Source organism: Pezoporus flaviventris, unplaced genomic scaffold (assembly GCF_033815535.1).
Source record: "Pezoporus flaviventris isolate CSIRO_AGI_PZ_B2104156 unplaced genomic scaffold, CSIRO_AGI_Pfla_v1 ptg000013l, whole genome shotgun sequence".
Taxonomy (NCBI): Eukaryota; Metazoa; Chordata; class Aves; order Psittaciformes; family Psittacidae; genus Pezoporus; species Pezoporus flaviventris.
The window spans coordinates 1,552,561-1,565,522 of record NW_026892561.1 but is presented as its reverse complement, the minus strand read 5'-3'; the positions used below and the strand labels follow the sequence as shown (position 1 = coordinate 1,565,522).

Sequence of the window (12,962 nt, the reverse complement as noted above, 5' to 3'; positions counted from 1 at the left end):
ATCCCATCCTCTTCACGCTCTCCCCAACCACGTCCCTTAGTCACACCTTCTGGGAAAGGGCTGATCTTGTTTCTGACTGTCTGACCTGGTGTTACCTCCATCTCCAGCCCCATCTGCAAACAAAGAGGTACCCAGAGTGGTACGGAGCCAAAGCCTCCCAGATCCAAACTCACCCTGATGCAACACAGGGCCCTGGCTGGGCAGAGCCAGCTGGAGGAAGGGGAACAGAAGAATCCAGCTTTCAGCACCAAGCTGGCTAGAAGTCAAGGACAGGGAAAGGGCAAAGACCTCCCAGCACTGAAGGCACATGCTGGTTGCCTCTTCCTCGCCCTTGCTGATCCTCTAACCTCACTGGGAGCATCCCCATCAGCTCAGCAACGCAGTTCACACCTCGACCCTGGCCTCTGATGCAATTCCAGTTTATTCGTTTACTTAGGTCACCACTAAACTTGACTCCAAGTCCACAACCACCATGGAGTTTCCTTCTCATGGACACGTCATTGCTCAGCAGCACCAGAGAGCTGGGACCATCACCCTTTAGCAAGAAGCCTCACACCCTGATATAAATACATATAAACCGTGTTTGTGTATGTAAAATTAGAGATGGAAGGATAATTCTACATCTAAATTAGTAGAGCGCACTTAAACCTATTCTGAAGTCTTCAGTCTCACCCACCAACACACATTAAATACACAAACATCCCTGTTTTACTCTCATTTTGTCCAGAATCGGCCAACATTGCTGAGGAATATTTAGCTTTTCTGATATTAATTTAGCTTTCCTGCATCCTCTCTGTGGTTGGCTGGGATTTCATGCTGCAAGAAAAATCAGCATTATGGTCTCACATGCTCGAGGGCAGCAGAAAGCATCCATTGCTCTCTACAAAGACTCCCAACATCCATTAAAACTCGACTGAGAGGTGCAAGTCAGGTCCAGAGGGCTGCATGAAATAAGCTGCTACATACCACCTCTTTCCTCAGCCTGCTATAAATACGTATTATGGGCTCGCTCAGCCAAGGAGTAACAAAGCAAGGAAAATTAAGACAAAGAGGATTACCCAACTGTAATTTCCCCTTTTAAATGTTTTATACAAAGGCCTGATGTTAACTGAGTATTCTTGGTGACAAGAAGGCTGCGAGAAACTTAGCCATGAAGTCTCAGCATTTAGAACTAAATCCCAAGGGATTTTACTGTGTTGCAAATGCCTTTCCCCAGGACTTTTCCCCCAGAGCCCTCTGGGGCTTGGCCTTTAGCCACCTTTTCCTACTGGGAAAAGCCAAACTGCTTTCTCCTTGATGGATACTGCAAGGCACTGCTGCTGTGCCAGGCAACAGGGAAGTCATGGTCACCCATTCACTGGCCACTAAATCCCTAGGCAAATCCAGCCCCATGGTGCAGGTGAAGCCCCATGGGATGTGTGGGAATCAGCTATCTTTTAATAGATCAACCTCAGCTTTCTGGCACCCGCCTCCATCAGGTGAGGCAAACTTGAAAACATTATAATTCAGAATGGGCTCCAAGAATGAAGCCAGGGAGCGCCAGGAAAGACGGGAAGTGACTTATCCTTGAAATATGAAGTATTGTTCAATAGGGAATGCACTCAGGACATGGCTGATCAGCTCAGTCTCTGCAGCACATGCTCAGCCCCACAGATACCCCCAATTCTGCAAAGACTGACTAAATCCATCTCCTGCAGGTGCTGGCATTGTGGATGCCACACTTCTTATCAGGCTTTCCAAAGCCCGCTGGTTCTTTGAGCTGAGCGAGACAGCAGGGTTTATTCTGCATAAATCCTTTCAGGTTATCATAACCACCTCTATTTTTCACATTATTTTTGGATATTATAGTCCTGTCCAACATGACAGATTTTCTGCCTCCCTTCTTCCATGAGATTACTTTGTTCAGGCTCTGGCAGTGGCCATGGAGCTGAAGTGATGGAGAGCAGGGTGCTGCTAGACAACTGAGAAGCATAGAACCAGTTAGGTTGGAAAAAGCTCTCAAGATCGTTATTTCCTTGCCCTGTTACACACCACATCATTCCGCTTTGTCTCAAGTTGCCTTTTTCCACCTTCAATTTGTGGTGTAATTTGGTATAATTTTTCCCCTGATTTTTTAAGGCACAAGGCAACAGAACGGCTGGTCTAACAGCAGACAGAGCCTGGTACCAGACTTACCCCTGTTTAGGGACAAGGAAAGAAATCAAACTATTCTTAAGGGACTGGGTGTCAAAATCCCTCCATGGTGAAGGATAAGTGAAGTGGCCTGTTGTACCAGGTCGAGAGGGACAGGGGCAGAGGCTGCTGAGCACTGACAGTGCTCCCATATGGGGACAGGGAAGGGCAGCCAAGAGAGATCGGGGCAGTTTTCTGCTCCAAAGTGTTACGCAGGACCTAAATGCCACTTCAGCTGCAAAGTTATGAACAAAATCAGGCAGTAGGCAATGGTGCAAAGCAGTGCTGGAAAATGAGCCATGAAGGTGGAAATGCAGGGAGGGGGTGAATGCTTGCCTAGCTGGGCACAGCACCCCGGGTTTATCCTCTAACCTGATGGATGCTGCAGATCATGCCATGTGCAAAAGGTAAAGCATTAAGCTTAGCTTCCTAAAAGGCCTGGGAGCAGTGCCTACTAAAAGAAACCACCCTGGAAGGACAACCTAAATCTTGCTGAATGGAGGGAAACCACCACTGACTTACGGACTGGCAGTGCTCACTGTTTCCGGATGCCAAGACTGAAAGCATCTCCGGGCTGACTTATCTGAATCCGATCTCCTCAGAAATGAATAAATACCAGCATGAGGGATGGTTTTCCATACTCAGCTTGGAAAGTTTTGCAATGGTAGCAGCAGAGGGCTGAGCCTCCTGCAAAGAGCCACCAGGGTGGCTCTGCATCCTAATGGCTGGGAGGAAACAGCCAGAATGTTTACTGGAAAATCCAGACGCTTTCCAAGAATTATATAAAATAAGAAGGAAAACAAGGAAAGAACACACCATCCCCAGCAGCCTGGGGAGCTTAGTCATTAAACTGCCACAGCGAGGGGGGATCCAGGGCTGAAAAGGCAGGAGGGAGTAGTGGTCACTTATCTTTTCAGAGGGTAAAGGGATGGGGCGGAAGCGCTGCTCAGAGATAAAAAGCTTATGTTTAATGTTTTTATCAGTGCCATGCTGTTTCTTTGCTTTCTGATCTGAGCTTACAGGAGATGGGATGGGGCACAAATCTTGAATGGAATCCAAGCCTTTTTCCCCATTTAAAAAAAAAACAAAACACTAAATAATTCATATATATATATGACCATATAATATGACCCCATATATATGACCATATGCATACACATATAAGCAGAGATCACTCTCCAGACCCTCCCAAACGCCGTGTGTGGGTCCAGCCCCTTGCAGTTTGCCTCCTGCAGCCCCGGCAGGAAACACCTTGGCAGCCACCCCAGCCCCGGCACAGGAAGGGTAGAGCCATTTCTCACTGACAAAGAAAAACAAGTCCCAGCCCTCAGGTCCGGATCCAGGCAGGCAGAGGCTGCTCCACCTGCTCCGCTGGCACATTTGGGAACCAGCCTTCGCTCCCCAGTGGCACATCTTTCCCCCCCATCATTGCAACATGCTGGCTCACCCAACACCTTCCCCAGTGGAAACCACGACATGGGGTGAGCAAAATTGCACAGGTCGTGCACAGATTTAATAGGATTCGGATTTAATTGCAGCCTCGGCTACATCCCAAAGCTACACACCACAGGAGTCTTCAGCCCAAATCACACCACAGGGGCTGAGAGCGGATCTTTCCACTACTGGCTTGTTCAGGCTCTTTTTTTCCACCAACCCTTTATCTCTGATGCTCATCGTGCTGTTATTGCTATGAAATGCAGGTGAGTGCCTTGGGAAAGGGGGACAGGGATAAATCTCAACCTCAAGCAAGGCTGAGGTTACTTACCACCAAATACAGCATGGTGTAGAGGGAGAAGGACGCGTGCCCGGAGAAGAAGGATTTCCTGCAAAACAAAGCAGGTGCTAAGAACCAGCCACTATAATCTTCACTATGAGAATTTGATAAGTAATATAGTGACTTATCTGCTGCTACCAAGAGGGTGCCAAAGCAGAACGACCCCCAGCCTTTCAGGTTATAAAACCTCCGTTATCCGCCCTGCTCGCTTGTGAGGCAGAAAGGGAACGGATGGACAGGATGCTCGCATTGTTCGTCCCTTCCTGGTCTACTCGTGGGACAGTAGTTATTTCCAGGATAACCCGCTAACTCATCGTCGCCTCAAATAACCAGGAAACCGTAAAGAAATAAGAAGTGAGCAACTTCTGCTGTTGCTTAATTGTAGCGTGCAAAGTGTGGGCCTGGAAATGTCAAAACCGAGCATCGCATGGATTTGATAGAGAGCTCAAAGGGGACGTCCTGGCATCCCTGCCTCTGTGGAGCCTCAGTGGAAGAGAAGCCCTCTGCTCCACCGCATGGGACAGCTTGAGCTGCCCACCATGAGCTCAGCTCTGATGGTGCATTCCCACATTGAGCAACTGCTCAGGGAAACAATAGCGTAGGAGTAAAGAGAAAGGGAAAGAAATATTGTTCGGCTGAGTCCCACAATTCCCAAGGGAAAGCGCCTGCCGCTGGTAAGTTACAGCCTTCACAGAAAGCAGCATTTGAATCATCTAGTGCTGGCAGAGAAACCCCCCTGAGATACTAAACATCAGACACCGTTTTGGTAGCAGCAACCCATCTCTTTGATGCGGTGGGCTCTCACCTGGCTTCCTGGACCTTGCTGTCGTTTCCCCTGCAGGTGTAGTTCTGGATGTAAACTCCCTTAGCACAGTTGATGGTGGAGAAATCCAAATCGCAAACCTCCAGGAAATGCGGCCGCAAGCGCCCCACGGACACTTTGGCAATGTCTGTGAAGGACTGGCTGATGGCACAGCCGAAAACGAAGCATCCCACCTGCTTGTAGAGTGCTGCCACGTAGGGGTTCTGGATGAAGGACCTTGACTTCTCCTTCAGGTAGTGGATGCGGTAGAGCTCCCCCGTTATAATCTGTGGGAGAAATGCAACAGAGAGGTTAGAGAGCAGGAAAAACGCTGGGCAAAACTAGTGATGGGTGGCGAATGCAAGGCTAGCATCTTGAACCAGGAATCTGCTTCTATAGTGAGGAAGGAGAGAGACCAGCATCTCTTCATCCTCCTTATGTTCCACTTCCAGCATTATAGTGCTCTAAGTGTTGTTTATTGAAAAGCTCAATAAACAACACTTAGAGCACTATAATTATTGAATTATTGAAATATTGAAAAATTCAATAAAAAAGAAAGAAAAAAAGCTAGATTTTCATTTAGCATGTTGGCATATCTTTACAGAAGTGAAACAGTATCCAGATCTATACCAGCCTAATGGAAAAAGTAATAATTCAATGTAAACCAGATAAAGAATCAGTGTGTGTTAGGGAAGGAGAGGCCAGATCACTACCCTCTTATCAAACTGACTGTAGAGGAAAACAAACGAACAATCTCCTTATCTTCCTCTCTGAAAACCACAAACAGAACAGGGTAAGACTCAGAAAGCCCCAAACTTTGCAGATTCTGGCCCAAAATTTACCATCACCAGACCTAACTCAAGCTGCTCAAACCTCTGTAAACGCCAGCTATTTCTAGGCATTCTTGCCATTGCAGGGCAGCAAATTACATTTTTCTTGGGTCAGGGGTGCTGGGGTTTGACAATATCATCATAAATCACTGTCAGGGAGCAGAGGACCTGGCTGCTCATAATTCCAACTCTGAAAAGGCAGGTTAATGAAAATCGGGCTGTGAAATGAAGTCCAAATGTCTCACCTCTCCCAAAGAGGCAAAGGCTTAAATTGTTCTCCGTCACGTTACACACCTAAGTTTTGAGCTCCAGATTTACAGCTTTAGGATTTTATTCATTACTTTAAATGTTTTTATACCCGAGTAATAAATTGAAGGGTTTTTTCCCCCCCCTCTTATTTTTCAGCCACCCCTTGCCCCCGCCCCTCTCTAGTCACGAGGGCTATGATATGTAAAATTAACTGTCAGGAAAAATGCCTTCATGTTAATCCCTTTCTGGAGCAGCCAGCAATATTCCTCCTGGCGTGGCAGCCTGCCAGAGGCATGCAGGAGACAAGGCTCCCCTGCCTACCTATTTTAAAAGCTTGGCACAACCTTTGGAAAGTAATAAACTGGAAAATGTATAGCAATTAGACTAAGAGGAGATGAAGCTGTATCATTGTTTGAACTTAACTCGTACCCTGGCTTGAAAAAACAAAGGTTGACCTAAGGCAGCTGAAATCACAGCTAAGCAGGCTTTATCAAAGAGAGATACAACTATAATAACAAGAAAATAAAGGCCAAGCTACAGCTTTCTGCCACCATATTTTGGGTGGCTGCACCATCATTTGGTGTTTACATGTCACTGCTCTTTACGTCATTTAGTCCTAGAAATCTAGTGGTGAACAAGAACTGCGTGGGGAGCTGCAGTGAACCAGCTCCGGTGTCATTTTAATCATAGAATGGTTTGGGGCAGAAGAGACCTTAAAGCTCATCCCGTTCCAAGCCCCTACCATGAGCAGGGACACCTTCCACTAGAGCAGGTTGCTCCAAGCCCTGTCTAGCCTGGCCTTGAACACTGCCAGGGACATCCACAGTTTCTCTGGGCAACCCATTCTATTGTCTCACTACTCTTGCACTAAAGAATTTCTTCCTTATATCTAATCTAAATCTACCTTCATTCAGGTTAAAGCCATTCCCCCTTGTCCTGTCACTACATGCCCTTGTGAAAATTTCTTCTCCAGCTTGTTGGGCAATTTAGGTACTGAAAGCCTCTCTAAGGTCTCCCTGCTCCCTTCTCCAGGCTGAACAAACCTCAGAGACTCCAAAGACCATTGTTTCCCTTCATCTTGGACCACTTTCCAGCACAAGCTGGCAGCCAGAAATCTACAGTCATGAGAACTGCAGAGGGAGATTATCCTTGGATGGACATGGAGGTTCCTGCACAAGGACACAGCCACTGCCTGCAGCCTCTCAAGAGTCTAAATTCACAAGAAGGGAAGCTACAAGCCTCAAAACTCATGGCTTTTGTAGAGGGAAGATGAGAAGAATTAAGGATGACACCCAATAGTAGCAGATGTGCTGTTACTCCAAACTCACAAACAGGTCCAAGTAAAACCCAAGGCTCTTGGCTTGGGCCAGGCATGTGCCCATTTTAAACAGGGACCAACAAAAGTCTGGGGATTAATATTTTTCTCTCACCGTTGGTGGTCTGGGTAATTGCACACATGTAGCAGATTGTAAACTGGAGACTTCATTCCCTTGCTAACATGCTGCTGGGCAGCCATGAACCCTCCCCGCTCAGTTAAAGCCATGGCTCAACCTTAATGAGAAGCTAAAAAATTGGGTAAACTTGTGTTTTTGGCAGGGCTGTCCCAGATAAAGCAAGACAGTGAATAACTAATGCAGTACAGATGTGCATGAGCTGAACAGACATCCCAAAAAGAAAACAGGTCTTACGGATATTAAGCTCTTCTTCTGCCTTGCACTGCTGCCCAGCCATCCGTATGGGATATATGCCATACCTACGTGATGGGCACAGCTCCTGGGGCACTGTCACACTTAAGAAGAAGCCAATATCAACCTTTTCTCTCTGTGAAGGCCTTTGGCAGACTTTTGGTTGTCATGCCCATTTTATCATTATTATAAGGTATCACCAGCAATCCAATTAACCTGTAATTACTTTTAGAGCTTTTCTCATCACTTATGTCTCTGGTGTCACGTTCTCTGTGTCTAACCACATTGAAGCGTACCACCTTCAACTGTAAAGCAACCAGATAATCTGCCTTTGTAACTCAGATTATGCAGGAAATGAGTTTTCTTAGGTGTTTGCCATAGGCTTCCAAAGTCTATCAGGTGTGGGGACACAGGGCCTAGAGCAGTGCTACCCATACGAGGTTCAGGAAGAGGAAAGTATCACCTTCCCCCAGTCATCACAGGGATCATCAACATGCTCCTGTGCTGATCAAATTAACCATCTTCCAGCAAAGAAGAGCAGTCAGGAGAGATGCAAGAGCGCACAGCCAAGGGGCAAGAGCCTCTCCAGGGTCATCTGCATGGAAACTTGCCTGAAGCCAGTAAATATACAGGTATTAAAACCAAACGCATACCCTCTCACATCCTGATTGAAGCAAAGGTCTTTGCCTCTGCCGTTTACTTAACGAGCACTCTGGGTGTCCTCAAGCCATTTAAAACATGACCTAGACCTTTTACCCCGGGCTAGACTACCCATGACGCCACGTAAAGCAAGGGCGTGAAATACTGGCTGCGCCATCCGAAACGCCAGCTCCCTGGAAGTCCTCACAACCACAGTCCTGCCTTCCGAAAGCAAACGTTGCGAGCGAAAGGAGCGGAGTCAGTGCCTTGTGGATTTGGAAGGAATTCCTATTATGCTACAGTAATGCTGGTATCTGGGTTACATCTGAAAAAAGATGTCAGGCTGACTTGAATTTTCCATGCACGCTGCCATAGCAAAGAAATCTGTTGCTTCAATTCCTCGTTAGCCATTTGTATCACTCAACAGCAAATGGCCCAGCTCTTGAATTTACCTTATTAAGTTACATTTGTTGTGGGCACAGTGAAACCAGGGCAGAAACATCTAATTCTTTGGGGATTTTCTTTCTCTTTTAATTGACCTGCTATTTCATGGTAGAAAGTTGATGGATCACATAGGCAGCTGATTATGTTTCCAGTTTCTGTTCCAACTCCTGTATTTGCCACTGCCTCATTACTGATCAGAAGCACACTCGGCATGGAGCCGGCGTGCAGATAGCTCAGGCAGTAATGTGAAAATGAGAGGCTTTTTCATTTTGTTTTTATGGCTTTTCCACACTCGGGGGTAATTCACCTGCAGGGGAAAATTCTGCTGTGTTTATGGAATTGGGGGTCTGCCACCTTTTGGGCTTGTTTTGAGGAAGGAGAAAGCATAGGAACAAGGCAGGTTTGAGGACCTACTTTGCTAAGTGAGTATATGTGATCAGGAAACGATGGAGAGATCAGGAAATGATGGAGATATTCACAGCATGAAGCAGCAAGGCTGAGGATGAGGTATTACCAAAGCAGGCACCATGCCATGCTAAGAACACCTATTGGCCTGTGACATTGCTCCTGCAGGGAAGGATGATGGCTAGGAGGGGAACAAGGGCTCCTGAGCTCTCCCATCTTCACCCCTCCCATCAGAATAACCAAGAGGAAGGCAACATCCCTGGGAAAGCACCTTAGCGGTGCTGACACCAGGTGAGAAGCAAAATGTAGGTACTTTTCATAGGGGAATTTCATCTTCAGCTGCAAGCATTTAGCTAACAACCAAGAGACAGCTCTTGCCTTCTGCCCCAGCACCAGATACAAGTTGGCACAGGGAGGCTCAGCTCCATGGGCTGAATTTTTGGCTGACATATAAAGCTCTCACCGTGCAATTGTTTCCTAGCACAGCTCTAGGAAAGCTGGCAGAGAAGAGAAATGAGGAGGCATTAGGAAGGTGGTGCATTAACTACTTTTTATAGCGAGAAGTGTGGGAATATGCTCCCCTTGGAAGGTTTTAATTGTCTTTTTAAAATGGTTGTAATACACAACCTCTTAAAAATCTAATACTAAGCTGTGAAACTTTTCCAGGCACCAGTTAGCTGAAAAGATGTATCCTTTTTTTTTTAACCTTATAAAATAGGCAAATACCAGGAGTTATTTGAATAGGGACAAACCATGCCAAGTCCTTACTGACACTCGAGTCTTTTTGTTTCTACTCTGAACTCTTACTGGAGGGTGAAAAAGCTCACAGACTTGCCCAAACAGCTTTGGGCCTGTTTATAGGCTTCAAGAATAATCTCATTCCTCTTATTACAAGCTCTCATTTGCAACTGTTTATTGCTCTGCTCTTACACAGAAGCCAAGCAATCGCAGAGATGTGTACCTTGGTAGACAGTGCGGACACACCAGCAAAACTGTGTTAAACCCCATGCCAATGGTGCCATTGGCTAAAGAGGCGACAAAAGCCATCAGAGATGCTCAAGGGATAGGAGAGGAGGGTTCAGAAGTGGTACTTACAGCAAGGATGGCGATGAGGATGCCCGCGGCACACAGCACTGCATCATTGATAGTCTCCATCGACTTCAGCGGGTACCTGATGCTGTCGTCATCGCAGTAGAAGCCCCGCTGGTAGGGCTGGATTGTGCTTGTTTCAATGATGAGGAAGGGCAACCCAGCTAGAAAGAAGGCGAGACAACAACAAAACTCATCAGCAATAGAGCCAAACACAAGCAGCTTGCCAAAAAAAGGACCCAACTAGAAAACCCCTTGCAAGCCACGCAGCACTGTTGCTGATGGTTTTCCTTCCATACTGTTATCTTTCCAAAGAGCATAGCATTGGGATTTGTTTTTCCAAGTTGCTCTTGCGGGGAAAAAGCATCTCCTCTGTTAGGGTTATCAGATGTCTGCACTGCCTGGTTTCAGTTAAGCCTTGTGCATTGCAAATATTAACTTACAGGAATGGACCCCTAAAGGAATCCCTCTGCAAAAAGCCATGAAAATGAATCTGGCACTTTTCTCTGGGGAGGGCCTGATGCTCTGCTGAGCGCCCCATGGCGGGGCAGCCCCAGAGCTGTGCAAACAAACCCTGGAAGATCAAGTATCAGCACAGCTTCCCCTACCTGGTCAGCCCAGCTACACTCCATCCCATTACATTTATGCCTTTGAAGCCTTCCTTGGCTTCCTCCTCTCTGTATTTACAGGGTATGTGCGTGCTTGTACCTACTAATGCCACAAGACTACATGCTTTGAGCACCTGTGGGACACCCACCCTTGACCCATCCATGGAAGGAGAAGCTGAGCACACACCCAATCAATCCATCCAGCACAGATGCTGAACTCCCACCAAAGCGTGTTCACCTTCAATCATATTAAAACCACATAAAAACTGATCTTAAACCGTTTGTGAACCCTCTGTGCAGGAGACCTGCATCTGCCCAGCTCAGCTGGACCTTTGCACCAGGCCTGGAGCAGATCTACCCCAAAACATGGTGTGATAGGTTAGGACACACAGTATGGAGGGGACACCGCAAAACTGCTGTATGTCTGTATTCTTCTGAGCTTCTTAGAGAAATACAGTTTTACCTTAAACTTAGGAGAGCCCTGGGGTATTTTAGTGCCATGATGATACCTTGGGCCAGGCACCCTCCTTTCCTTTGCCTCAGTTTCCCCATCCCTCTGTGCTATTAAGCCCATCACTAAGGGGAGCAGCATATCCTCACCAAAACAAGCCCCAGATTCTTCGAAACCCACATTGAGAGTAAATCACAAACCACAAGGCACAGGAAACCCTCCTCCCACTTGCAGAGCGAAACCCAGGTAAGGGGAAAACAAAGGCATAGTGGTTCGAGCTCCTCCTTGGGCCAAGACAACAGGTCTCACGCCCAGATCCTACAGAAAGCAGTAGGGAATATTTGTCGACCACTAACTTGCTGAAGTATCTGTGGGCTTGTTTACACAGCCCAGAAGTCTAGGACATCAGAGGGATTTTCCCTTCTAAAACTAATAAAAAGTAAGTTAAAAATGAAATGCTGTTGGGTTTAACCTAAGCTTGTCCCCAGTACGTTTGTAGTGATCATGGTCTGCTAGATGTCATCAGTGAGGGTACCATCCAGGTTGTTAAAAAGTGTCATCAAAACAATGTTCCCCATCTCCAGGTGAACCACCTTCTGTATTTCACTTTGTGCAATCCATTTTGGCTCCTTTTCCTATATGTTAATAGGTTTGCCTAATCCAGGATTATTCAGGGGTTTTCTTGGTCTTAAAAGGGAAAGTCTACCTCATCTGTTAGCAGGAACAACCACACGCAGACCCGAAGCCTCCCAGGTACGCAAAAGCAGCCAGGGCCACCGCTCAGGACCCCTTTCAGATCCTCTCTAAAACCCCTGGCAATGGGTTCATTGCAAGTGCTGGGCCCTGCGGTGCTTGGCAAGGCGGGATGGTTTCCACCACATGTGTGAACCAGCAAGGAAAGGTTTCAGAACCGCCTGCCCAGCTCAGATTTGGTAAATAAAGATTGGACATCTTGTGTGAATCCAGTTGATCTTCATTCCACTATTTAACCGTTTTGATGCCCAGCCAGCTTGGCCCCAGAAAGTGCCTCTGATGCCAGCAATTCATTATTAATAGGCCACTTAAAAAATCCTTGGGTTTCCCAATGAAAAATTGCAGGAGAAGAGCTAAAGTCACTCAACGTGATCCAATTTCACATGCACTTGAAGCAGCGGTTGAACTCGGGGAGTAGACATGCCACGGTTACGTGGCTTATTGTTATTTCTCCAGTTCCTCCTGTTAATAGCTTTCACATGACAGGTCTGTAAAACACATGTTCCCACAGACAATAAAATACATCTGAAAGCTAAAACTGGCTTAAAGGAAAGAAAAAAAAAAAAGACAATAGTGTTCCTATACATTATGTGAACCCAGGAATAATAAAGATTTGTTTTCCCTTCATTCATTGACCAGCATGGGGTAGTACTTCCACGTTGCAATTATATGTACACTTGCCACAGCTATAATAAGAGCATAACTGACCTATATGGTACACAATTTCTTAAAGCACACATAGGCATAGTTTAGAGAAATCCAGTGGGTTTTGTTTTCTCTCCTACAAACTTGTGGTTCAGTGGGATATTGCCAATCAAGTCTTGATGTTTTTCCAGTAAAACAGTAACCTCAGATTCCCTTCCCCCCCCCCCCCCCTTTTTCTTTAAAAAACATGAGAAACACAAACATACTCTCCATAACTGAACGGGTATTACTCTGAAGACATAAGACACCTTTGTGATTTCAAGGGCTGGGCGAGAGGCTGCTAGTTCAGCCAGAATTACCCAAGGAAGAAAAGACCCCAGCCCACAGTAAATTGTGCTTAAGATGGCTCTTCTTCC

General features: G+C 46.5%; 1 protein-coding gene across 1 annotated transcript in view; it reads right to left on the bottom strand.

Annotated features, from left to right (window-relative positions):
- PLPP3 (phospholipid phosphatase 3) overlaps nucleotides 1-12,962 on the bottom strand; it is a 44,091-nt gene that overhangs the window by 9,037 nt on the left and 22,092 nt on the right. The window contains exons 2-4 of the mRNA XM_061451161.1: nucleotides 10,096-10,253; nucleotides 4,752-5,035; nucleotides 3,938-3,995 (exon numbers count right to left, since the gene is read on the bottom strand). Coding sequence (XP_061307145.1) covers nucleotides 3,938-3,995; nucleotides 4,752-5,035; nucleotides 10,096-10,253 — 500 coding nt within the window. The remainder of the gene's footprint in view (nucleotides 1-3,937; nucleotides 3,996-4,751; nucleotides 5,036-10,095; nucleotides 10,254-12,962) is intronic.